This window comes from Tamandua tetradactyla, chromosome 10 (assembly GCF_023851605.1).
Source record: "Tamandua tetradactyla isolate mTamTet1 chromosome 10, mTamTet1.pri, whole genome shotgun sequence".
NCBI lineage: Eukaryota > Metazoa > Chordata > Mammalia > Pilosa > Myrmecophagidae > Tamandua > Tamandua tetradactyla.
In genome coordinates, this window is record NC_135336.1 from 51,626,645 (window position 1) to 51,654,450 (window position 27,806).

Here is a 27,806-nt window from a genome sequence, read left to right on the forward strand (position 1 = left end):
CTCTCAGTGTGGTTTTGATTTGCGATTCTCTTGTAACTAATGACCTTAAGTAAATTTTCATGTGTGCTTTGACCATTTGTATAACTTATTTGGAGAAATAGCTAGCCAATTATTTTGTCCATTTTTAAAAAGGAGTTTTGTCTTTTAGTTGTTGCATTGTAGAATCTCTTTACATATTCTGAATATTAAACCTTATTAACAATGTGGTTTTCAAATGTTTTCTCCCAATGTGTAGGTTGTCCTTTTACTTTCATGATAAAGTACTTTGAGGCACAAAAGCTTTTAATTTTGATAACTCCTTTTTATTTGTTTTTCTTTTTCACTTGTGCTTCAGGCACAAAGTCTAAGAAACCATTGCCTAACACAAGGGCCTGAAGATGCTTCCCTGCATTTTCTTCGACGAGTTTTATGCTTCTAGTTCTTTCATTCAGATCTATGGTCCATTTGGGTTTGGTTTTTCATATATGGTGTGAGGTAAGGGTCTGACTTCATTCTTTTGCACATGCACATACTGCATTTCCAATACCATTTGTGGAAGAGACTGCTCTTCCCACTTGAGTGGACTTGGTAATCTGTTCTAGAATCAGTTGACCATAAATGTGAGTGTTGATTTTTGAAACCTTAGTTCTATTCCATTGATCTATATGTCTCTCCTTGTGTCAGCACCATACTGTTTTGATTACTACTGGCTTTGCAACAAATGGAAATTGAGAAGTGTGAGTTCTCCAACTTCATTCTTCTGTTCCAAGTTGACTTTCGCTTTGTTGAAATCTTCTATTTCTTCTCATTTTAATGCAATTCTATTGAGATATATTCACCATTTTATGAATACAAAGTGTATAATCAATGCCTTACAAGATCACATATTTGTGCACTTGTCACCACAATCAACTTTAGAATGTTTTCATTACTCAAAAACAGAGAAAATAAAATATATAAATAAAAAGAAAACCCAAAACATTCTATACCCCTTATCTGTCTCTATTATTTTTTAACAGATTTATCCACACACTGTACAATCCATCCTATGTATACTATCAACGGTTCTTGGTACAATCACATAGCTTTGTGATGGTTAGCTTATGATGTCAACTTGGCCAAATGTTTATGCCCAGTTGTCTGGTCAGGCAAGCACTGGTCTGACCATTGCTGCAAGAATATTTTGTGGCTGATTGTTAATCCAGATGGCTGGTATATTAAGTTATCAGTCAGTTGATTGCATCTGTGGCTGATTGCATCTGCCATCTACTAAGGCATGCCTCCCACAAAGAGATAATCCAATCAGTTGGAGGCTTTTACAAAAGAAGAGAGTTTTTTACTGCTTCTTCACCCGAGGAGCTTCTCCTCTGGAGTTCATCCAGATCCTTCATCAGAGCTGACAGTTTCTTGTCCTACAGATCAGCACTACAGATTTTGTGCTCTTGCATTCTCATTGTTTCATAAGGCACCTTTATAAATCCCATATTTACAGATCTCTTCTGTTGGTTCTGTTTCTCTATAGAACCCTGACTAACATAGTTATGCACTCATCACTGCAGTTAATATGAAAGCATTCTCAATTCTTCTGAAGCAAAGAATCCCACATCTCTTATATCCCCATATTATTGACAGTTAGCTGTGGTATAGTGTCTTTCTTACCATTAATGCAAGAATGGTACAATGTTGCTGTTAACTATAGGAGGGAAAAATGGAAGGATCAGAATATGTCAATGATGATGAGATTTCAAAATAAGGTTTTAAGCAGTAAGAGAATTGGAAATATTACAAAGGGAATGATCAATATGTATGAAGGTTTTAAAAAGATAATTCATGTACATCGTAAAACATCGTTAGAAAAATCAAAGAGCAAGCAAATTACCGAGAAAAAATGAACCACATATGCATATAAAAGTGCAATAGCTTTCTTTTTGTGTGTGTGCTGTATGGTGGGGTCTTATTACAGCACCATTTGTTGAATTTGGGTTTTTTTTTGGGGGGGGGGGATTGTTTTTGGGAAGTGCGTGGACCAGGAATCAAACCTGGGGCTCTTGCATGGAAGATGAGAATTCTACCACTGAACTATCTTTGCACCCCTTTGCAATAGGTTTTTGATGCAAACTGTATATATAAATAATAAGAAAAACATAGGGCTCAGTGAAAAACTAGGCAAAAGACATAAACAAGAGCTTTTCAGGAAAAAAATTTATTAACAAAGATACATAAATCACATTATTTTATATATCTTCTATTCAGAAAATGCCCATTTATGTCAGACACTTTACTAAATATTGATGATGTGATAGCAAATACAACATCCTAGATACTCAATACAGCAAAGTTTTAGTATCCAAAAGTTACCATTTACTACTTATTATTTATTTTACTATCCAAAAATTAGTTTACTAGTTATTCTTTAACCTGTGCTTATATCTATGCACGTATCTCCTTTCCTAGCATCTCTCCTTTTAGTTCTTTTTATATATTATGTGAACTATTATGACTAGTCTCATTGCTTCTAGTCTCTCTTTTCAATCAAATGCCAGATCAATTTTCTGAATTGTGCCCCCATGAAGACTTCAATCATATTACTGTGTTCCCAGGGAAACTTTAATATTTAATATATTCAATATTTAATGCTTCTAAGATAAATTCAAATTCCAATAGCTCTCACTATCAGGTCTGCCAGCTTTTATTTTCAAGGTTTTTTTTTTATAATTTATGTTTTTATATACAAAAAAACACCAAGTAAATGTAAACATTCCTATTTTGATCAGTCTGTTCTACATATATAATCAGCAATTCACAATATCATCACATAGTTGCATATTCATCATGATCATTTCTTAGAACATTTGCATCAATTCAGAAAAAGAAATCAAAAGACAACAGAAAAAGAAACAAAATGAAAACAGAGAAAAACAAAAAATATACATACCATACCGCTTACTCCTCCCTTTCATGATCACAAGCATTCAAACTAAATTTATTTAACATTTGTTCCCCTTATTATTATTTTTAATCATATGTTTTACTCATCTGTTGACAAGGTAGATAAAAGGAGCATCAGACACAAGGTTTTCACAATCACACAGTCACATTGTGAAAGCCATATCATTATACATTCATCCTCAAGAAACATGGCTACTGGAACACAGCTCTACATTTTCAGGCAGTTCCCTCCAGCCTCTCCATTACATCCTGTTAGTCTGCCAGCTTTTTTATTCTATCTATCCATTGCTCACTCCCTTATCCTCCAACTAAAGGTCAAACTCAGTTCCATAAACATTGACTCTGCTCATGATGTTATTCCTGTTTTCCCCCCAAAATCAAAAATATTTCCATTTTTTAACATGCTAGACTCATCTTGATTGACTGAACTCCCAAGATGTTGTAATATACTCAACAAAATCTAAAATTGCTTGTGAATAACCTCCATTACTTTTTATTCATAAATATATGTTCAATATCCTTATTAGATTATAAACACTATAAAATTAAATGTGATTAATTTCCTGTGAATAGAACTGTAAAATGCTAGAAGATAAACACAGTATTAACCAAATCTCAGCCTTTTTTGCAAGCAACTTAGAAGAACTACAGTAAGCTATTCTGTATTTCAAAGTGTGAATTTTTATTCTATGATCATGAAAAATAATGCCTAACACTTTGTAATATACGTGAAAGTTATAATTTAGTGCCTAGGAGATGGTATGTTCATAGTAAGTAATTTTTATTTCTCTGCCAGCAGTATGTGCAAATGTAAATCTCTTAATCTCTTGAGCACTGAATTTCTTTACTTGTAAAATAAAAGCAATAAAATCTATCCTACCCACCTGACAGGTAAGCATCAAAAACAAATGCCTTAAAAGCACAGGAAAAGATGTTCAACATCATTAACTATTAGGGAAATGCAAAATTAAAACCACAATGAGATATCATCCCACATGTACTAGAATGGACATTATTTTAAAAAACAGAAACTTTCAAGTACTTGAGATGATTCAGAGGAATGGGAATACTCATTCAATGCAGCTGACAATGTAAAATGGTGCTACACCCATGTGATATTAGGCATCTACCTAGAAGAACTGAGAGCAAGGATTCAAACAGATATGTGTACACTAATATTAAACATGGCATTTGTATTAGTTTGTAAGTTGTTGGATTGTAATATTCCAGAAATGGAATGGCTTTTAGAAAGGGAATTTAATAAGTTACAAGTTTACAATTCTAAGCCTATGAAAATGTCCAAACTAAGGCATCTATGGAAAGATACCTTAATTCAAAAAGGACAATGATCTGAACAGCTGTCAACTGGCAAGTCACATGCCTGGCACTGCCAGTCCCTTCTCCTGGACTCCATTGCTTTCAGCCTCTGTTTCTGTCAAGGCTCCTCACTTTGCTTCTCTCGACTGGCTTTCATTCTTGGCTTCCCTTGCTCTCTTTAGGTTCTGCTCTGTTTAAAATGTATGGTATATCTGCCAGTCTCCAAGCATCTTCAAACATCCATGTCTTGTCTCCAAGTGTTGGCATCTGTGTCAGCTCTGTCATTTTAACTCTCTGCAAAATGTTCCCTCTTTTAAAGGATTCCAGTAAACTAATCAAGACCCACTTGGAATGTTTGGAATCACATCTCTATTTAATCAAAAGTCACACCCACAATTGGGTGTTTCACATCTCTGTGGAAATAAACTAATTAAAAGTTTCCAACCTACAGTATTGGATCAAGATTAAAAGAAATGACTGCTCCCACAGAATTGGATCAGAATTAAAACCTGGTCTTTCTGGGGTGCATAACCTTTCAAGCTGGCACAGCATATTCAAAAGATGGAAGCAACCCAAGTGTTCATTAATTGATGAATGGATAAGCAAAATGTGCTATACACATATGAAGGAATATTATTCAGCTGTAAGAAGGAATGAAGTTCTGATGCATGCCATAACATAGAGGAACCCTGTTGACTGAAATAAGCCAGAAACAAAATGAAAAATATTGTGAGCTCCCTGGTAGGAACTAATCATAATAAGCAAGCTTATAGAGGGAATCTAGAATGTAAGTTACCAGCAGATTGACTGGGGTTAGAGAATGGGCTGTTGTTAACTTGCACAGAATTTCTAGGCTGATGGTGAAAGTTTGGAAATGGGTGGTGGTGATGGTAACACATTATTGTGAGTGTGATCAACAACAGTGAGCTATATAGGTGAATGTGATTAAACAAAGAAACTTAGGTGTATATATTATGAAAATAAAAATTAAAAGATAGAACTGTACAACACAGTGAACCATATTGTAACAGATAATACATAAGCATGTTCTTTCAAGGGTAATAACAAATGTACGATACCAATGCAAGGTGATAATAATAGAGTGTGATACGGGAAAAATAAGCTAATGTAAGTAATGGATGACAAGTACTTTAATAAACTTATCAACTGTAACAAATTAATTCCTGTTAAAAATATAGCACAAATATAAAAATAGTATCATTAATAGTAGTAATAAATGCTCCACATTTATTCAAGGTGTTGATGGAGAGGTTGTGTATGGCAAACCTTTATTTTATGCATGATTGTTTTGTAACTCACAGCTTCTCTAATTGAAAGGTAAAAAGGAACATTTAAAAACTTTTTACTAGGTGCCAGTGATACAGAACACACACAGTGCCTGCCCTCAATGACTCTCTATAAGCTACTGCTCTTATACAAAAATTAAAGGAAACTTCCGATGTGGCTTAAGCAGAGAGAAGAACTTCCCTACATCACTCAGCCACCTGGACCTGGATGTGGCTCCTGGACCACAGGGAGCAGTGTTTTTACTGTCACCTGTCTCTATATCTCTGCTTCTGTCTTCTCTTTTTGCACGTCTGTTCTCTCTGCTTCTGAAACCATGGTAGAAGATGGCCAAACACAACTGAATTTTTATAATACAGACATATAGGGACTGTCCCTCTCTTTCCCTGTTGGTTACTCCCCTGCCCCTACTCCTCACTTATGCCTTGTTATAGATTAAATCATTATTTTGCTTCTGATTTGCTCACAGAATGCAATATACCAGAGATGGATTGGCTTTTACAAATGGAATTTGCTAGTTAACAAATTTGCAGTTCTAAGACCATGAAAATGTCCAAATTAGGGTATGAACAAGAAGATACCCTCTCTCAAGAGAGTCTGATCCCATGTGGGATTTCTCTGTCACATGGGAAGGTACATAGTAATGTCTGCTGGCCCATTGCTCTTGGGTTTCATTGCTTTCTGCTCCTGGTTCCAGTGGCCTCCTTTCTAAACTTCTATCTCTTTCTGTCTCTCTGTGAACTCTTTTGAGGACACCAGTGAAACAATTAAGACACACCTTGAATGGGTTCATCACGTCTCCATGAAAACAACCTAATCCAAAGATCCCACCCACCGTAAGCCAGCATCCACAAGATTGGATTAAAAGAGGATGGCTTTTCTGTTTGAAATAACAGTTTCAAAGCAGCCCCGACATGTCCTTCCTAAAGAACTCATGTTCAGGTACTAACTGTGAGTGTGAATCCATTTGGAAATGGGATACTTGAAGTTGACATTATTTGAGGTGAAGCCAATAGATTCCTGTTGTTTAAACCAAGAAAAATAGCACTAAAATTATTAATATGATTCAGATGTCAATATTTCATAAAATATATATTCAGGGACATCCCATGCTCTTCTCTCTCCTTTCTATCCCATTTTACCCCCCATTAGATAGCCAACTTCATTAGTTTTTAATTTATCCTTCCATGTTTCTTTTTGCAATGTTTCTCCTTTCTTAACCCAAAGTTTACATACTATAGAACTTCTTTTGCATCTTGCTTTCTTCTCTTAAAAATATATCCTAGAAATCACTCTGCATGAGTTCAGAGAGCTTCTCATTTTTTCAGCTGGATTGTACTCCATACTTGGCTCTTAGGCCTGAACATTGGTTAGTTTCTAATATTTTATAATTTACAAATAATGCCACAAAAATAAAACTGATGCATTGTGCTTTTCCCATCTTATTGGAGGTGTTTCTTGTATCTTCAAAGTAAATTCCCAGAGGTGAGATTAATGTGCCAAAGATAGATGCCTAGGTAGCCCTATGGCTTATTATCAAATTCCTCCCCACTGGAGCTTGTCAATTTTGAGCTCCACCAACAGGATATGAGAATGTCTGCTTCCCTGTAGATTCACCTATAGAGTGTATGGTTGAACATTTGAATTTTGCTAATCTTATAGGTAATATGTTGTAACTCTGTGTAGGTTTAATCTGTTTTTCTTTCATGAATAGTAGAAGTAATCTTTTCATAAGTTCATATTTTTTATGACCTGTTCATTAATTTTGTCCATTTTCTAATATACCTTACCTTCAGTTTTTAATTTTTCTTTTTAAAATTAAAGGCAGGTCCCTTTCTCTGTGGTTCTATACTACTCTTGAGCAATGCAGCTCTATCCAAACTAACCTACCTCCTCTTCTGTGCTGGGGCTTGGCCTGGTCATGCACCTGCCACCCCCACCTGCCAAGTAGCTTCAACAGAGAAGTGGCTTGAGAGGAAGTGGCATCCACATAGGCCCTCATCAGAGGGGAAGATGCTTTGTAGTTCCAAGATCATGATGTCATCACCAATCTCATCCTTGATGAGTTTGGTGCTTTTATGGAACCCTGACATCTGCAAGTACAGCTGGACCACATCAAAGGCCTGGCTCTGGAACCAGCAGATCTCCACATACTCAGTATCCACATATAGTGACATGTGGCACAGGAACTTCACCTTTTCCCTGATGAAGGCCAGGATGAATGTTCCCCAGGCTTGACCACCTTGGCTGCTTGTAGAATGGAGAAGCTCGAAGTGCTCAAATCAACCCTCATCAAATTTAATTTTTATAACACCTCATTGCGGATCAAGAATCTAAAATAAACCATTCAAATGGGGAAAGTGGGGCATGCCACTGGATATCTGGGTTCTTTTACTAGGGGAGTAATTTTCATTAAAAAAATGTAACTTGTTAGATTAAGAAACATACAAGACACATTGCAAGCAGTTGCAGTGTGTGGTCCTGGACTGGCCATTGGTTTGAAACAACCAGCTGCAAATACTGTGTTGGGACATGTATGCCAATGTGAATGTTTTCAAGGAATTAAATGAAATGAAATGTTACTGAAAGGGATTCTTGGACAAAAAAGGCAAGTTTCAAAAACGGTTTGTACACTATGATCTAAATTTAAAAATTACACATTTGCCTAAAGGTGTAGTGGAAACAATCTGAAAGGAAATACACCAAATTGTTGATGGCCAATTTCTGTATGATGGGGAATACATAATTTCTATTTTTGTTTTATTTTCTAATTTTTAATAATGCATAAGTATAGCTTCTTGATAAATGATATTTTAAAACTTAGAAATTATGACTAAAGACATGGGTGCATTTCGAAAGTAAAAAAAATATTAAGTAATTTTTCTTTTAATTTGTATTTTTATGTGATCAATAAAAATATTTTGTTCAGATGTTTGCAGAACATCACCCTATTTCTACTGTTGAAATAAATATAACAAGATTTCTCATTGAAACAGTTTAGGTTACCTGTACTCTTAATGATAAGCAAAAGAAGTAATGACATCAAAGCAACAAACCTTTGAATTGAGAAGTATATTCAGGAATTTCACTGTCATACATCATGGACAATGAATCAAACTATGTGAAAATATTCGTATCCATGAGAATTTCAATATAAGTAGCATGATTTTCAACAACAGATCGAGAAATGCTCATTGTGAAGTTATTCTTTTACAGAGAGATTGAGGATATAAATATCTAAGACTAAAGATGAAAGCATTACTAATTTGAGAATACACATTGTACATGAATCCATATTCAAAGATAGTCACTAGAGCATCAATAAAACAGATTAAAATTCAACAATTCAGTGTACTTTTGATATATGTTTTAGTTAATAAGTGATTAATATTGGAGACTTAGAATGTGTCTGACTTTGTAAGATTAGGGATTCCATATATCTGTAAACAATATTAAAGATGTATACTGCCTTCTATTGTTAGCATTTGTTGAGTTTGTTGAGCATTGTAACTAATTACTTTCTGTCACAATTTGTGATCTCACGAGTAATCATCTCTCATTCTGATGGGCTCTATTAGCTTTGATTTTGAAATATGTCATTGGAAAACCTCCATTCTGAATTTATATATCCATTCGTACATTATTTGACTTATACATAATTATGTTTTGCTGAGTTCTTATTTTACATTAAAATGATCATTTTCCGTTTTCTCCTCATCTTCCTGACTTTGACAAACATTTTTATCATATTAATCAGTTTGCTACAAGGACCATATTGGTTTCAGAATGTTATGAGGTTTACTTTTCACATTTCTTTTCAAAACATTTATTACTTCCTTATTTCTCAGACTATAAATAAAAGGGTTCAGTAAAGGAATTACTAGAGTATAAAAAATAGCAACAACTATATCTTTATCTTCTTCTTTAACTGAACTTGTTTGACCATACACAAAAAAAACAGAACCATAGAATATTGAAACAGAGAGAAAGTGGGATGCACAAGTGGATAAAGCTTTGCCTCTTCCTTCTTTGGATTTCATTTTGAAAATAGTGTAAAGGATGCAGAGATAAGAGATTACAATTATGGTAATAGTAAAGATTTGAATAGACCCTACAAAGATAAGTACCATCAGTTCATTGATATAGGGGTCAACACAGGAAAGATTGTATAATGGAAAAATATCACAAAAAAAGTGATTGATTTGATGAGAACCACAGAATGTTAACCTAAATAATAGCCCTACGTGAATCATGGGATGCAAGTTTCCAGCTACGTAGGACCCTGTGAGCATTTGAATGCAGAGTTTCTTCGACATCCTGGTGTGGTACTGTAATGGGCTGCATATTGCCACATACCGGTCATAAGCCATAGCTGCCAGAAGAAAGCAATCTGTAGTTTCAGCAAGACAGAGAAAATAAAATTGTGCCATGCATTCATAAAGGGAAATCATTCTGTCTTCTGAAAAGAAGTTCCCTAACATCTTGGGTGTAACAGCACAGGAACAGCAGGCATCCATCAGAGCAAGATTGCCCAGAAAGATGTACATTGGTGTGTGAAGACGCTCCATATAAATCAATGAACCAAACCAAGATTTCCCACCATAGTGATCAGATACATGGCAAAGAATATCACAAACAGAAGGAACTTCAGCTCTGGACGATCCGTAAATCCTGTGAGGATAAATTCTGTCGTCATTGAGTGGTTAACTTCAGTCATTTCCACCTTTTCTGTTGAGATAAGAATTATGAAGAAATAAGATTCTAATTTGGAGTGGGTCTTATTTTCCTATAAATTCCCTTTTGTGCAACAGGCAGAGAGGCTCTTCAGTCATCCTTATTGTCTTTCAAATACAGGCACACATACTTCTAGAGGAAATTATTTGCCTAAACTTCAGCTTATGACCTCAAGCTCTGAGGTCAGGATATATAGGAATATTTTGATAATTGCAAAGAGAGTCCTACAATAGCAAAGCTTTCCTGGGTGAATATATGCAAGAATGGTGTACAAATCTATATTTGATTCAGTATTTCCAAATAATTTCATTGTTAGTTTTGTTTTGAATGTCCTTATCTGTATATTAAAAAGCAATTGTCCTGTATGTACTTTTCCACTAAGAAAACATTTTTCATTTACTATCTCATTGGAATTATGTTAAAAAATTATGTAGACTAGATATGTTAATTTATATGTCTTAGGAAGTGCATAAAGAGTACTAAGAATGAAGGTGGGGATTGCTCAACATTAATGGAACTTGTCTTGGAAACTTGAAAAATAAATATACACGTATTTACTCAATAAGTAATTAGCATTTATCAGCTTAAATTTATATCAACTCATTATAGAACTTTTTCTTGCCTGTGCAGAACAAATTCTCTGAGAATACTTTCAAAATAACATTTGTATCCATTTATTTTACATATATCTTGCTTTAAAGGTCTCCTCCATGTTCTAAATATTAGGTTTATGGCCACCATATGCCAAAAATGGTGTACAAATTATGATATTTTATAGATATAAAATATATTATTTGATTACTAATTAAGCTCACATTCCTTTGATCATTTCTAGATCTATTTATCTTTACTGGAGTCCAGTGGCCATAATTTCCCAATATTGACATAAACAATATTCTGCTTCCAGAGAAACTCTAACCTTTGGCCCCTTTAAGAGAAATTCTAATTCCATAGGGTGCCATTTAAAGTTCTCTGTATCTTCATTTCCCACATTCACCAATAGCCTTTCCAGCTTTCTCACTCATCACTCAATGCTCCGCTTCTTCCTCCCTCTCCCCAAGTTCCACACGTGTTTCTATAAACACTGATTCCCACCATGCTACTCCATTGTTTTTGACCAAATATCAAAATTATTTCTATAAATTATTTGAGGCATAGTTTGCATATAATGCCACTTAGCAAAATTAACTAAATACTCAGACCACACTTATCTCCTTTTTTCAAGCCATCAAGTTTGTTTTATATATCCAAAGCAATCTAGGATAATCTACATTAATTATTTATACATCCATGTCCAATTTCCTTATTAGATTAAAGCATTTCAGATTAATGGTGCATGTAACTTCTTAAAACATTTTTATTTGAGAAAACAGATAATACACTTAGAACCACCAAAGTGGATATCTTAGCTAGCTTAACATAGGCATATTTAAATAAGTATCCAAATGCTCATTGTAAACCTGTTTGCATAGTAAGCATCATAAAACAATTTTAAATTAAGTAATAGGAAAACAAATCTGCAATTCATATAACAAAGTTCTTGAATTCTAAATATTGGATCCTAACTGCGAATGTTCTCAAAATATCAAGTAGAAAGTTATTACAAATATCTAGGTTGCTATAGTAATAACCTGTGTTACTAAATACTTTCTTGATTTCAGAAAAATATGAAGACACAAATGTTTTTACAATTAACATATGAAAATCTTAATCACCTAAATGTGTATCTTAGATAACTTATCCATAGGCATATTTAAATAAATTTCTAAATAATCACTGTAAAATCTCTTAGAACAATATGTTTCACAAACCTATTTAAAATTAAAATAAGGAAGGAAAAAAGTCTACAAATATAGATATCAGAGTTCCTTACATTCTAAATATTAAACACTAGCTTAAAAACCATTTGATTAACTATCAAAACTCTGAACATTCTCAAACTATCAAGCAGAAAGTTATTACAAATATCAATGTTGCTATAGTTGTGGCTTATGTTACTAAATATTTTAAAATTTTTGATTTCAGGAATTTATTTTATCTAATGGTACTATAGCTGTCTGTATATTATTTTTCCATTTTTAGCTGAAGATAACATAAATAAAGCAAAGAAAGAAAAAAGCAATAATTTTCAAAGCACACTTCAACAAGCAGCTACAGAACAGGTCCCAGACTTTGTTATGAGCTACCATTCACTCATCTCCAAAACACTGCTCCAAAACACTGGAGGCTTTATCAGAGTCATAATAACAAAATTATATAGTATCTGTCCTTTTTGTCTAAACTTATTATACTCAGCATTATGTTTTCAAGATTCATCTATGTTATCATATGTTTCAGAACATCATTTTGTCTAACTGCTGTATTGTATTCCTTCATATGAATATACCATGTTTTCTTCACCCACTCATCTATTGGTGGGCACCTGGATTGTTTCCATCTCTTGGCAATTGTGAATTGTGCTGCTATGAGCATCAATGTGTAAATGTCTGTTCGTGTCACTGACCTCAACTCTTCTGGGTATTAACAAGTATTTGTATTGCAAGGCCATCAGGCAACTGAATATTTAGAAATCGAAAGAAACTTTCTGAATATCATAAAGGGCATCTATGAAAAACCCAGAGCCAGCATCACACTTAATGGTTGGAAATTGAAAGCATTCCCCTTAAGATCAGGAACAAGACAAGGATGCCCATTATCACCACTATTATTCAACATTGTATTAGAAGTCCTAACTGGAATGATAAGGCAGGAGATAGAAATAAGGCATCCAAATAGGAAAGGAAGAAGTAAACTTTCACTATTTGCAGATGACATGATCCTTTACTTAGAAAACCCTGAGATATCTACAGCAAAGTTCTTGAGCGAATTCAGCAAAGTTGTGGGATACAAGATTAATGTACAAAAATCAGTAATGTTTCTATACACAAGAATGGCCTATCTGAGGTGACAACTAAAGAAAAAAATTCCATTCAAAGTAACGAACAGAAGAATTAGGTATCTAGGAATAAGCCTATCCATGGATGTCAAGGACTTAACACAGAAAATAACAAAAGAAAAATAAAGAAATAAAAATTGACCTAAACAGATGTAAACACATTCCATGTTCATGGATAGGAAGGCAATTGTCATCAGGATGTCAATTCTACTCAAACTGATCTACAGGATTAATGCAATACCAATCAAAATCACAACAACCTACTTTGAATACTTAGAAAAGCTGGTTATCATATTCATATGGAAGGGAAAGAGACCCTGAATAGCTAAATAAATACTAGAAAAAAAAAGAGTGAAGTGGGAAGACTATCACTTTCTGACTTTAAAACTTACTTTAAAGCCCAGTACTGGCACAAAGATAGAAGGATTGAGCAACGGAATAGAATCAAAAGCGCAGAGATTGCCCACCAAATTTTTGGACATTTGATCTTCAACAAGGCCCCCAAATCCACTGAATAGTCTTTTCAGTAAATGGACATGGGAAAACTAGATATCAGCAGTCAAAAGAATGAAAAAGGACCACTAACTTACACCCTACAAAAATTAATTCAAAAGGGATTAAAGACCTACATATAAGAGCCAGTACCAAAAACTTCTTGAAAAAAATATACTGAAACCTCTTCAAGATCTAGTAATGGAGGTAGCTTCTTAAACTTTACACCTAAAGTTTCACAAGCTGTGAAAGACAAAATAGAAAATGGGAACTCCTTAAGATCAACAGTTTCTGTGCCTCAAAGGACTTTGTTAAAAAGATAAAGAGGCAGCCAACTGAATGGGAGAAAATATTTGGAAACCACATATTGGATAAAGGCTTGATATCCTGTGTACAAGTAGAATAACAGACAAGCAAAAAAAGAAAAAAAACACAGTTATGAAATGGACAGAGGATATGAATAGGCACTTTCTGAAGAGCTGCTCATCTTCATTGGCTATAAGGGAGATGCAAATTCAGATGACAGTGAGATATCACCTCACACTATAAGAATGGTTGCTATTAAACAAATAGGAAACTATAAATGTTGGAGAGGACATGGAGAAATTAGAACACCTGTTCACTGCTGGTGGGAATGTATAATGGTTCAGCACTGTGGACATCAGTTTGACATACATCTTTTAAAGTACTCTAAAATAACAAGGGAAAGGTAGAATGATCATATACTTTTTCTCTACTCTGATCAACTATGGGAAGTGCATTTCTCTTTAGTATCTTACCAACGATAGTAAGTCATGTCTTGGAATCTACATATTGAGATTATTAACCTTGAAGAAAACACTACAAAGGAAATTATTCATAACATACCCTTTTTTTAAATGTAGGTGCCCTTTATCTGACTTATTCCTACCATTTTTTTGTTTCCTTGGTATTTCTAAATTTTCTAAAATATATAGCTTATAAATTAATAAATAATAGTACACTTCCCATTATTCTTAGTTTTCCAATACTTAGGAAAAAGAAACATTTTTAACTCTTGATAGTGTTTCAGAAGAAATCTAGTTTTTCTTTACAGGGCTATCTTTTCTTATTAAATGTTGCATTAAGAGGTATTATCTGAAGATGCTAATCATGCAAATTCCATAGTCAAAAGTGTTAATTTTTCCATAATCTAAACATCAATCTAAGGTGTCTGGCTAAATATTAATATATGTATATATGTATATATGTACATATGTATGTATTATTTTTAAAACATAATATCTACAACGAACCGAAAACAGTCAGGTGGTTTTATCCCAGTGCTGAGGAAATAGTTTAAATATGGTGGAGTAGAGACTAAAAGTTTTGAGGGTTCAGCCAGCAGCACGGATTCTTTAATCTGTGAGTGACATCTGTTACCAAGTCCTACAAATCTCTCTGCAATAATTCTGCTCATGTTATCTAGACCCACATATGAATTACTGAGATTATTCTCCTCTTTTCTGGTCACTCCAATTGCTCCTCTCACTTTTTTACCCTGTTTTTTCTTCATATCACTAAAGAGATGCGGAGTTTCTGGAAAGTTATAGAAAGCTCCAATAGCTAAATCACAATACAGACCCCATAGGTTTTGAAACAGGGCCTTCAGCAGAGATAAAATGACTATGCAAATAATAACTCCACTATGTACTATGAACAATGCTAGAGCCAAGTAATTGAGCAATGGAGAACAATCAGGCTAAAAATGATTAATGAGCTACACTATGTCAGACTAACAAAGTGTAAGTTACATGAGGCCAAAAAGCATTACATATTAAAATGAAAGTTGTACATCTAAGATCAAGAATGGCTGGGCCAGAAAATACAGTCATCTACGAATAAGTAAACCATATCCCAGTCATCTACCTTGTTGCCTGACATCCCTGCCTCAGGTCATACTTCGCAATCTCAAATTTCCCTTATGACCTAATGACAGAGGAGGAAAAGGTCATTTTGCTTCTTGTTTGGCCAGGTTTGTATGTAGGAACTGGCAAAAATGATATTCTGCCAAATTTAGCTTTACTCAGGGTGCCCTGAAAATCATAATAAGGGAAAATCCTCCTTTTAGACAGTGCACAGATCCATTTCCATTTTATGAAGAGATGTGGTCCAAAGTAAGTATACATAGATTCAGGATGAGGTAAGTGGTTTGGATGTTTGTCAGTGGCCTGGAGGAAGATTTGAAGGTAAGGGACCAGGGGATCTGTGAAAGAAGCAGACAGATGGATCTATTGGAGTGGATATGAAGGAGAGAGAGCTTTATGTCACATTATAATGTCCACAAGTACATTTCCAAGGAATAAACACTAAAGATCAAGTATCCAGAATGACTGAGTCAGTTGTGAACATCCAGTTTCCTTCATCTTTCACCCAGTGCTGATTCAATTGGCACATGAATAACACTCAGATGGAGGCATGCACATGTGTAACAGCATGAGCTCCTGCTTTTTGAAACTGATATCAACTCCTATTGCAGCCAGATGTCCAACTCCCAGCAACAAAGACCACTATGGAATTCTCAATAAAGCAAAATTATTCAAAGAGAATATTCAACCCCTAGGTGAAAGCTGTTACCATTCCTTCCCTGAATGAAGGATAAATTCAGTTTAACTGTCACCACCTAATGCAGATATGGGTTGTCTTTCCTATAATAAGACCTCAGGGACTAACTATGAGGGCTGACAGAGTATGCTTAACATTGCCCTGATCTAAGATGCCTATTTACAGCAAAGGACGTGTGATATTCACAATGACTGGTCTACTGGTTCTAACATATTCACATCATCCAGATAGTGATGCCTTCAAAAATTGATGGAATGGCCTTTAGAAGATAAAATTGTGTTTACTTCTTCGAGAAGGATGAAGGGGCTTCATCATCCATGGTGCAATACATCAAAAAAATCAATGAACATTATATGATGAAATGTCCTTAGTAGGTTGAATACATGGGCCCAAGAACTTACCACATGACCCATGTGGAGAATTTACTTTCTCTTCTCACATTCCTGAGCTGTATGATTGAAAGGTCCTGGTATTCAGAGAGAAAAGTTTTTACCTGGGAGTACAATAAGAATCACATTATACTTAAAGCTAAAGACAAAGTAAAATGTATTTACTGACAAAAACTGTTACAATGGACATTAAAGGATATTATATATCAATAGAAGAGTCAAACTGTCAAGGATGTATGTATGTATGACACAAACAAACTTCCTTTTATTGAATAACAGAGTCGCAAAATACAAGAAGTAAACACTGATGAATTGAACAGGGAAAATGCTATAATAATAATTGTTCTATAATAAATATGGAGACTTCAGTATACCATTTTCAATAATAGGTAGGTCATCTGCACAGAAAATCCATAAGCAAACAGAAGACTGAACAATACTTCAGACCTACTTGACCTAACTGCCCTATATAGAACATCAGCAGCTGAATATATATTCTTGAATTGCATGGGGATCATCCTCTACCATAGGCCACAAAACAAGTGACTTAGGTCACACACAAATCACAGAAAGCATCTTCTCCAACCGGGATGGAATGTACTAGAAATCAATGCTAGCAGTAAAACAAAAAGATTCATATACATGTAAATTAAACAACACGTTCATAAACAACCACTGGGCCTAAGAAACAATCAAAAGAAAAATTAGAACATTCTCAGAGATGAATCAAAAATGAAAACACAACTTAACAACATGTATGTGATGCAGGAAAGGCAGCTCATTAAAGGACATCTATACATGTAAATGCATACTTTTAAAAAGAAGAAATGTGTCAAATCAATAATCTTTCTTAAAATCTTAAGGAACTTGAAAAAGAAGAGCAATTTAAACCTAAAGTTAGTAAAAGGAAGGAAATAATAAAGATTAAACAGAAGATTAAATGAAATTGAAAATAGAAAACAATTGAGAGAACCATTGAAAGCAAAAATAGTTTCTTATTAAAGATCAATAGAATTTTAAAACTTTAGCTAGATTGACAAAGAAAAAAGAGGACGTAAAAGCCAAGATGAAAAATGAAAGTAGAGACATCACTATTAACCACTCAATAATTAAAAGGATTATAAGACAATACCATGAACAATTGTTTGCCAACAAAGAAGATAATCAGGATGAAACTGAAAATTCTTAGAAACACACAACTTACCCAAACTAACTTAGGAAGAACTAGATCTTAAAAGATAGATAGATTGAAATGGTACGCAAAAGATTCCCAGAAAAGAAGTCAAGGACCAGATGGCTTCTCTGGCGAATTTTACCAATCATACAAAGGAAAATTAACATCAATTATTCATAAACTCTTCTAATAAACTGAAGTAGAAAAAAATGTTCCTGACATTCTGTGAAGCCAGAATCAACCTGATTCAAAGCCATATAATGCAGCACAAGAAAAGAAAGTTACGGACCAATGTCCCTTGTTAGTATAGAAGTAAAAATCCTCAACAAAATACCAACAAATCAAATTCAACAGCATATTACAGATTAGAGACCATAACCAGCTGGGATTTACCCAGGATGCAATAGTGGTTCAACATAAGAAAATCAATCAATATGATAAAAACATCAACAGAATGTATCAGAAAAAAAAGCATGATCAGCAATTGATAACAGAGAAGGAAATTGACAAAATCTAATAATATTGCATGATAATTTTAAAAAACAGTCAGAAAACTAGAATAGAATAGATCCTCCTCAAAAAAGATAAAAAATCACTTATAAGATACTCACAGCTAACATCATACTCTATGGTGAGAGACTGAGAACATTCTCCCTAAGATCAGGAACAAGACATGACTGTGCACTTCAACCACTGCTATTCAATATATTGCTGTCCATTCTAGCTAGAGAAAAAAGGTAAGAAAAGAAATAAAAGGCAAACAAATTGTAAAAGAAGAAGTGAAAGCATCTCAATTTCACATGGCATGATCTTTTTATAGAAAATCCCAAAGATTCCATGATAAAACTAGCAGTGCTAATAAACAAATTCATTTAACTACTGGTATGAGATGAACACACAATTTAAAAATTGGCAAATGATCCTAACAGGGTCCTCCCAAAAAAGAGTATACTGATGTCAAATAACTATGTAAAGAGATATTGACATCATTTGTCATTAAGAGATTTCAAATTAAAACAATAATGAGATATCTGCTAAACTGGCTAAAATTCAAAAAAATGACAATACCAATTGCTGATGCACATGTAGAGCAACTGGAACCCATGAAGATCACCTTACTCTGTTGCCTGAGATTGCCTGGGATCAATGTTAATCCTGTAGCTAGAAAGCTATCTATCATGCCAATCTTGGTGTTTCATACCATTCCCCAATCAAAGTTACCAAGACCGTGAAAAATGACTGAATCTAGAATTGAGGATGAAAATATACAAGATAAGCCTAGGGCATACTGTAATGCCAGAAAGTTAGGCAGTACTAGCAAAAAGGAAAAAAAAAATGATAGGAGTATGTCAAAAGAACACAGCAGAAAAGTGAAAAAGTTCCTAATGGCCAAAGCAGGGAACAATGTGAGCACCTAAAAGCACTGTAGTCTTGGATTATAAGCCAAATTATAAAATAACTATCTGTGAATCAATACTAACATGAATACATGCTTAAATACATAAATAAATAGGGAAAAATAGACAAATATCCCCTGCAGGTAATTCTAAATAACTTATAAATTACTCGGCCATCAGGGAAATGGAGACTAACTCCCCACCCAGTCTTTTTGTGGACTTTACATAGAGACTTCTTGAAAAGAAAACAGTATGGAAAAGGAGAAAACAATCATTTTATAGTAGAGAAATTTGACAAATACTATCTCAGGCAAGTGACCAAGTTCACAATCAATAGTTATGTCATATTGATACAATGTACTATTGTCATGATGTTGCATAATGTTTGTATGATTCAATGATAATTATACGATGATTGATCCATCTGTCTCTTGAATCCCAGTCCTATTTCTCTGCCCACTTCACTTCTTGGCTTCTTGAAAGAATTTCCCTCTCCTACCGTTTTTACTTCTTCGTGTTAGTCATGATATAAATAGGGATCAAGACCAAGGATTTGAGCCAGATGGCCTGGGTTTCATTCCTGACCTCCACTTCAGTATCTGTGAAGAAACTTTTAAAGATCTCTGTCTCTCAATTCTTTAAAAATAGGAAGTTATTAGAAAGCAAATTAAGAAATGTAAGCAAAATTCTCAATAATTGTGCTGTAATCATGAACTGTATATAACTGAAAAGTTTCGTGTTGATACAAGATTGTCTGAAGATTAATTTAAGATAGCAAAAAAGGACAAATATAAAAGGTGTATCAAGTAGTTTTCATCCAGTTTCAAATAAACCTCTTTCCCAAACCAGCTTATATGTTAAGTCTAGTTATTATATTACACAGTCAGAAGAGATGTTTTATACTAGTGGCTCTGTCACTGTTTCAGAAAGAGTTCCTCTGCTATCCTCCATTATGCACTAAATTCACTCCCAGACTGTCTTCTCTCTCAATGATAAAATGGGTGAAGACAGAGCCAGATTTCCAATCCATGCACTATGGACCCTAAGTTATAGTTGCTACACTTTTGATGGATAGCTTTTCAAACAAAGGAAAAATATTTATCAGAAACTTTCAGAAAATCACATTGCTGTCTTAGGCCCAAAACAAGTTAGGTAATTATCCTTCAAAAATCTGTAGAAGTCACTGTTGTTAAGGTTGGGAGGCAAGATACAGAAATAAAAAAAATCTGGTGGCTTTGAAAGGAAAGGGGATCAAAGAATTTAAGGCTTACAACAAATAGTGTAAATTAAATTGAGGGTGGAGACATGAGGTACAAATCCACCTAATTCTGAGATCGTCAAACTTTTTGTCTCGACTGTTTATGCTCTTAAAAATTATACTGGACCCCAAAAGGTTTTGATTATGTAGATTTCTTTATCAGTATTTAGGAAATTTAAGTAAATCATTCAAAACAAAACACAAGAAGGTAGATCTCAAAAGTTAACAAATTTTCCAGGACCAGGTATAAAAGCATCATCTTTCCAAATTGATTTGCAATGCTATTCTTACCGTGTACTTGGATTGACTTCTGGACAATTATTTTTACTTCAATCTATATATTCAAATCTTGAACTAATGTGAATTTGTTTAAAACATTGATACAGTAGGAAAAAGGGCAAAATTGATTCAAATCCTAGATTTATTCTGATCATTTGTGACAAGTGAACTTATTCCAGTATCCTACTAATAATATTATGTAACTCTTCTGCATTTGTAAATTGAGATTCTAAATTTCGAAGAAGAGTCCACAAGGAAATTATTCAAAATCCATCATTTTTAAAAACATAACTGGTTTTCTATTACCTGAATTTATGCAACTACTCTTTTTTTTTTTCAGAAATTATAAGATTTTTTAATAAGATAAAATAGCTTATAAATAAAATTTAAAAGTTTGATTTTGCCTTTATTCTCCAGATTTCTAACACTAAATAAAAAAGAAAGCACTTTGAGTATTATTAGGGGTTTTACAAAAAAATTTTCACTTTGAAATTCTATCTGCTCCCATTATTAATGATGCATTAGGATATATGACTGAAGATGGTGATCATGTATATTACATGATCAAAAAGCATTTCTTTTTATGCAGTCAACATATCAAAAGGGAATACTGTCCAATTATTTATTTATTTGAAGCCATTAAATATGAACCATTTACATTAGTCACCTATGTAAGAAGTAACTTTCAAAGCAATTGCCTGAACTGTATAACAAAATTATTTTATGACTTACCTGTCCGTTTTGAAATTCTATCTTATATGCTCAGAATCACTCAGGATTTGTTGAAGTATTATGCTTCATCCTAGCTCTACATAGACTCCAATTTAAAGAAAAGTTACAAGGATAATGAGTTAAAATCAAGAAAAAGGAAAATTGATAAATAATTTAGAAAAATATATACTCATGTACGTTATTATTAAGGGTCAACATCATAGAACCTTCTATTCTCTAGGCTTCACTGAGAAGGGCTTGATACACCTTTTGTTTTCCTTATGGTCTTAGAACTCCACAAAATTCAGAACATAAACCTTTGTTTCTGAAGCATTTGGGATTAAACTAATAAGCATTTGTTAAGTTACTAATAGGTCAGTGCCAATAATTATGTGCTTTGCAGTGGAAAGCTTGCTTTCCATTAAATCCTAAAGGCATTTTCTTGCACTGACATCATTGTATTTCTACAGGGAGATTTGGTCCCCCAAACATACCTGTGCAGCATAATTAAAGATTCTCTGTGAGATCTTGAAGTTAAAGCAAATAACTACAAAATCTATGTGATAATTATCTTGATGATTTTAACTTATTACACCTTCACAATTCTTTTCACCATTGTGTGCATTCCTAAAATGAGTGCAAAAATGTCTCAGGTTTGTTTGAGCACTAACTTGAAGAAATGTGGCTGTGTTTTATTAAAAATGATTAAAATATGGTAATGAGGAGACTGAACTTGTGATGGGTTCTGACAATGTCAAAGGATTGTTCACTCTGAGTTTAATGTCTCCACATACCTCAAAGCCCTCATGGGAAAAATTTTAATATTATTTAGATTGCTTTGCCTTTTCACCTCAGAGTTTCTTTATATAGTTTACTCTGTTATTTTTGTACCACTTTTCAGCATATGTTATAGTTATATATTAGGGCATTTATAATCCATAACCCCCTCCTCAAAATTCACATTAGCATATAATCTTAAGAGGAAAGGAACTTCTTTTATTTTGTGTGAAACTTCATTCCCAACACCTTGAATATTCTGGTACTTTGCGTACCTTATAAATATTTCTTAAATGAATAAAATGGGATATTCACAAAACCTACTCAAGAAATCTTAATGGTTCCACATTATTTTTAAACAAAATCCATTTTCCTTGGTGTGGTATTTCACATACTCCACAGTCTTTACCTGACTTATCACCATGCTTTCTCCCCTTTATCTCAGAGCACCTGGCTATGCACATCCCTTCACTGCTCCTCAGTGCAATTGCTTCACCCTTTACTCAGTAAATTTTCTCACAATGTTTCCATTACATAAGATATCTTTCTCCACTTTATTCTACTCAATCTTATTTTTCCTTCTGCTCAAATATGACTACCTCCATGAGGAAGGAAATTCCTTTAGACCAAGTCTATTGCCCTCCTCTTGATCATCATAGTACTTACCTGCCTTCATAACACATTTGTCATTTAATCAGGGGTGACTTGTATGAGAATTTAAATGCATTAACCTTAGATAAATATTCTCAAATCAAGAAACATGCCATGTATCTTCTGGCTGAGCTTACTGCAACATTTGCTAAAATTTCATTTATTTTCAGCTTTATCACATACACAGAGCAATGAACAAGATACTGGGTAGGTGGAGCACAAGGTGTGGACAGAGTGGGGCTGGAAACTTCTTAGTCATTACAAATGGTTCTTGACAAGATGCTAATAATCTGGTTGGGGTAAAATAAATTATCAATGAAAGTGCAATGCAAAATTTGATAAAAGGAAGTATAAACATGCTATATGAAAATATACAGAAGAAATCGGCTAGTGCTTAAGAAGAAGAAGGAAAGATTTCTGAATGGAAGTGTCTTTTAAGATGAAATACAGAATAAGTAGGACTGTAAAAGGCTGAGAGTTTGTGGATGGGCAGTTGCTTGAGGGAATCACATGAGTAATGGCCTGTAAGCTTGACAGAGCAAGGTCGAATCACAATTTAGATAGTAAAAAAGAATGGCTAATGATTAAGAGTTTCGAAGCAAGCATTGAGGCTAGCAGTCCTGACACTTAAGCAATAATATTTGACAGAACTATTGTATTAAGATATTATACCGGTTTGAAAGTTTTATATACCCCAGAAAAGTCATGTTTTAATCCTGAACCAATCTTGTGGAAGCAGCTGTTTCTTTTAATCCTGATTCAATAATGTATGGAAAACTTTTGATTAGATTATCTCTACGAGATGTGGTGTCCAATTGTGGGTGTGACTTTTTGATTGATAGAGATGTGACTTCATCCATTCCAGGTGGGTCTTGATTAGTTTACTAGAATCCTTTAAAAGAGGAAACATTTTGGAAAGAGCCTACAGAAATGACAGAAGCCTCCAAACCAGAGAGAGAGCCAAGAGGAATGTCAGAGCAGAGCTGATAATAGATGCAGACACATGGAAAGCAGAGACACATATGTTTGGAGATGCTTAACCCAGCAGACATTGCCATGAGATACTAAGCAAGGCAGAACCTGGAGAGAGCCAAGAGAAGCCAAGAGATGAAGGACAGCACCAGAGAAGCAAAGTGAGGACCCCCATAGGAAAAGGCTGAAAGTTATGGAGGTCGGGAGTAAGGGACCAGCAGATGCCATCCATGTGACTACCCAACTGACAGAAGTGTTCCTGACATATCGACCTTCCTTGAAATAATGTATCTTTCCCTAGATGCCTTGGTTTGGGCATTTTTATAGGCTTAGGACTGTAAACTTGTTATTTATTAAATTCCCTTTTTAAAAAGTTCCAGTTCTGGTATATCACAATCCAGCAGCTTACAAACTAATGCAAACATCTTGGAAGAGATAATGGAATTTATAGGAAGTTTATGGAAAGCCCCAATAGAAAACTCACACATGGACATCTATGATTTTGGACCAAGGCTTAGCAGTGTGCAGCATATAATTACAAACTATGCAAAGAATAACTCCCTGGTATACTGTGAATACTCTAGTGTCAGAGCTCCTGATCATTGGACACCTATTGATGGTGAGAATTTCCCTACATCAACTGGAATTTTTCAAACTATCAAAGTAGAAGTTCCTTCAGGCCAGCAGTAAGACATTGTAAGACAAAAGTGGTACTTCCAGGATCAGGCAGAGGCTGGGATTTAGGACACAGTAACCTGCACAAGCAGGTATCAAGATCGATATCAGGTACCAAGACATCCACATCATCTAGCTGTTACACTGATATCGCTACATCAGATAATACTTTGGGCCTCATAAGGATTCTTATGACAGATGATAGAGGAAGAAAAACCCAGATTGTTCTAATATGGTCCATTAGGCGATGCAGATCTCTATCTCCATCCAAGGATGACCTTGAAAGACACCAATGAGAGAAATTCCTTTTGAGCAATACATTGATTATCTATTTCTATTGAACATAAAGAGATGTGTCCCAAAGCAAGTAGTTATAAATTCAGGAAGGGGTAAATTCCTGATGTTGCCAGTGGCCTGAGGGAAATACTAAAAGATCAGGACAAGAAGATCAGTGGAAGAATGCATGGATGCATCTATTGAAGTATGTAATAAGGAGGGAGCTACTTATATCATATGCTAATGCCCCCCAATGTGTATCTACCATGGAAGAGGCACTAAGCAACCGAGTAAATAGAATAACTCAGCTAGTTGAAGTCATGTAGTTTATTTCTTCTGCCAACCTAGTGGTAGCTCAATGGACACTTGAACAAAGTGAATATAATGGGTTGATGGAGGCATGCATATTCCTAATAGCATGGACACCCACTTTTCAAAAGTAAAACATCTGCTGTTGCTGCCAAGTTTCCAGCTTTCCAGAAAGAAAGATCATTGTGGTTTCCTAATGTGGCATACTATCTCAAGGGGTACAATTAGCCACTCGGTAGCAAATTGACTAGTATTTACATTTATTAAAGCTGCCAGATTGCAATAAACAAGAAATGTAATAGCTTTTAAGTAGAGAATGTATTAAGATACAAGTTTAAAGTCCTAAGGCCATGAAAATGTCCAAACTAAGACTTCCAGAAAGATACCTTGGCTCAAGAAAGGGCCATGAAGTTCAGGGTTTCTCACTCAGCTGAAAAGGCACATCTGCTAGCTTTCTCTCACTACTTCTGTAAATGGCTTCCCAGAGGGTGTTTTCTTTGCATCTCCAAAGGTCTCTGGTTGTGTGGGCTCTGAAGCTTTCTCTGAAATGGTTCCTTCTTAAAGGACTCCAGTAAGCACCCACACCTTGAATGGCAATAGACACATCTCCATTCAAACATTGCACCTAATCAAAGGTTGCACCTAATCAAAAGGTTACACCCACAATTTGGTAGGCACATCTCTATAGAAATAACTTAATCCAAAAGATCCCACCTAACAATATTGAATCAGAAATAAACACGATGGCTTTTTTGGAGTACACAACAATTTCAAACGGGCACAGTTAGTGTAAACATCTTTCACACTGAGAGGAAGAATTCATTTAACTGGAATCCACACATAATCCAGGTACAATTTATCTTTCCAATCTACAAGACGTTAGATAGCACCACTCTCTGAGGCCTGGCAGAGTGATGCATATCATATCATTGGATTAAGAAATCTCCCTTACAGCAAAAGTGTTGTGGCACTGGGCAATACCCGTTTCACTGGTTCTATCACATCCCCCATCACACAGAAGCTTCTGGTTAAAGAAAATTCTGGAGTGGTGTTTAGAACACAAAATTGAGGAGTCATTTTAACATGGATAACTTTTGATGATGAGATTACATGTCATTTTACCATGGATAACTTTTGATGATGAGATTACATCTTCCATGCTGTAGTGTATTCCAAAAAACAATGAATAATAATTATATGGTACCAAGTCCTCAGTAGTTTGAATATGGATTAGGAATTCTCCAGTGTTCCACTTGAGAAATTTGTATTACTGGTGCTGTCATCTCTGATCAATATTTTTATAGAGGTCTTGGTTCTCAAAGCAAAAATGAGTTTGTCAGGAACACAACAAGAATCCTATTATATTTAAAGCCACAGATGCCATCCAGTCAATTTGAGTTTGTGGCAAGAAACCACAAGGAAAGAAAGGTCCCAAGGGCCTTGCAGAGTGTCTGACTCAAATAGTCAGAAAGTTGTAAGGATGATATTTCACATGGTGTTTCCAAAGAATGCATTCAGCCTTCAGGTGATCCATTGGAAACTTCAGTACTCACTTGCACAAATGTGACAATAACCAGATGTGGGAGTTTGAAGCTGTTATGTACCCAGAAATATTATGTCCCTTTAATGTCTTCCTTTGGGTCTAGCCCTATTGTAGTAGAACTCTTTTGATTAGGTTATTTCAACTGAGATGTGACCTACCTCATTCAAGGTGGGTCTTAATCCTCTTATTGAAGTCCTTTATAAGATGATAAAGAATAGAAAAAACCCATAGAAGGTACATAAAAGTCCTAGGGAAGCTAAGAGAGAACCCACAGACAGCAGAGTGGAACTTAATGAAGCCAAAACCTGAAAACAATGAACCCCAGGAGACAAGGATAAGTAAGCACTGGTCATGTGCCCTCCCACGTGACAGAGGTGATCCAGATGCAGGCAGCTGTACTCAGAGTCTGGTTAGAATTTTACTCAGGCCTTGAGATGGACATTTCCACTGCCTAAAAACTATATATTTTAGGTTAATAAATTCATTATAAAAGCTAAAATTTTAATCAATTTTCTTAATTAAGATCAATTAGGAAAGCATGGACAAAGAACTAAAAGGATAGCAGGAAAACATATTAACAAAAAGAGTATTACAGTACTAAAATAGAAACTATAAAGAAGAAGTAAATAGAGGTTCTTGAGATGAAATACTCAAAAACTGAAATAAAAAATTCAATAGAAGTTATGAACAGAATATATGAGCAGGCTGATTTGAACAGCTTCAAGATAATACAATTGAATTTGGACAATCCTAGGAGCAGAAAAAAAGGACGACTGAAGAAAAATTGAAGTATCTGAGGAACCTGTGGGAAATCATCAGTGTACTAATACATGTATCATAAAAATCTCAGAATGAAAGAATGTGACACAATATACATTTAAAGAAATACTGGCTGAAACATTCCAAATATGACTGAAGGCATTAACACGTGCATCCAAAAAAGCCAACCCTCCACACAAATCAAAATCATGGAGATTTATACTGAGACACATTATAGTTATATTATCAAAATATAATGACAAAGGTAGAATCTTGGAAACAAAAAGAAGAAGCAATGTATCAAGTATAAGTTATTTTCAATAAGATTAAAAATTTTTGTCA

The 27,806-nt window shown here is 34.5% G+C and overlaps 1 protein-coding gene across 1 annotated transcript in view; it reads right to left on the reverse strand.

Annotated features, from left to right (window-relative positions):
* Positions 1-9,311: 9,311 nt before the first annotated feature.
* Positions 9,312-27,806, reverse strand: part of LOC143647666 (olfactory receptor 5K1-like) — a 180,421-nt gene continuing 161,926 nt past the window's right edge. Inside the window, 2 exon segments of the mRNA XM_077117486.1 lie at positions 9,312-10,129; positions 10,132-10,278. Coding sequence (XP_076973601.1) covers positions 9,312-10,129; positions 10,132-10,267 — 954 coding nt within the window. The 5' untranslated portion in view covers positions 10,268-10,278.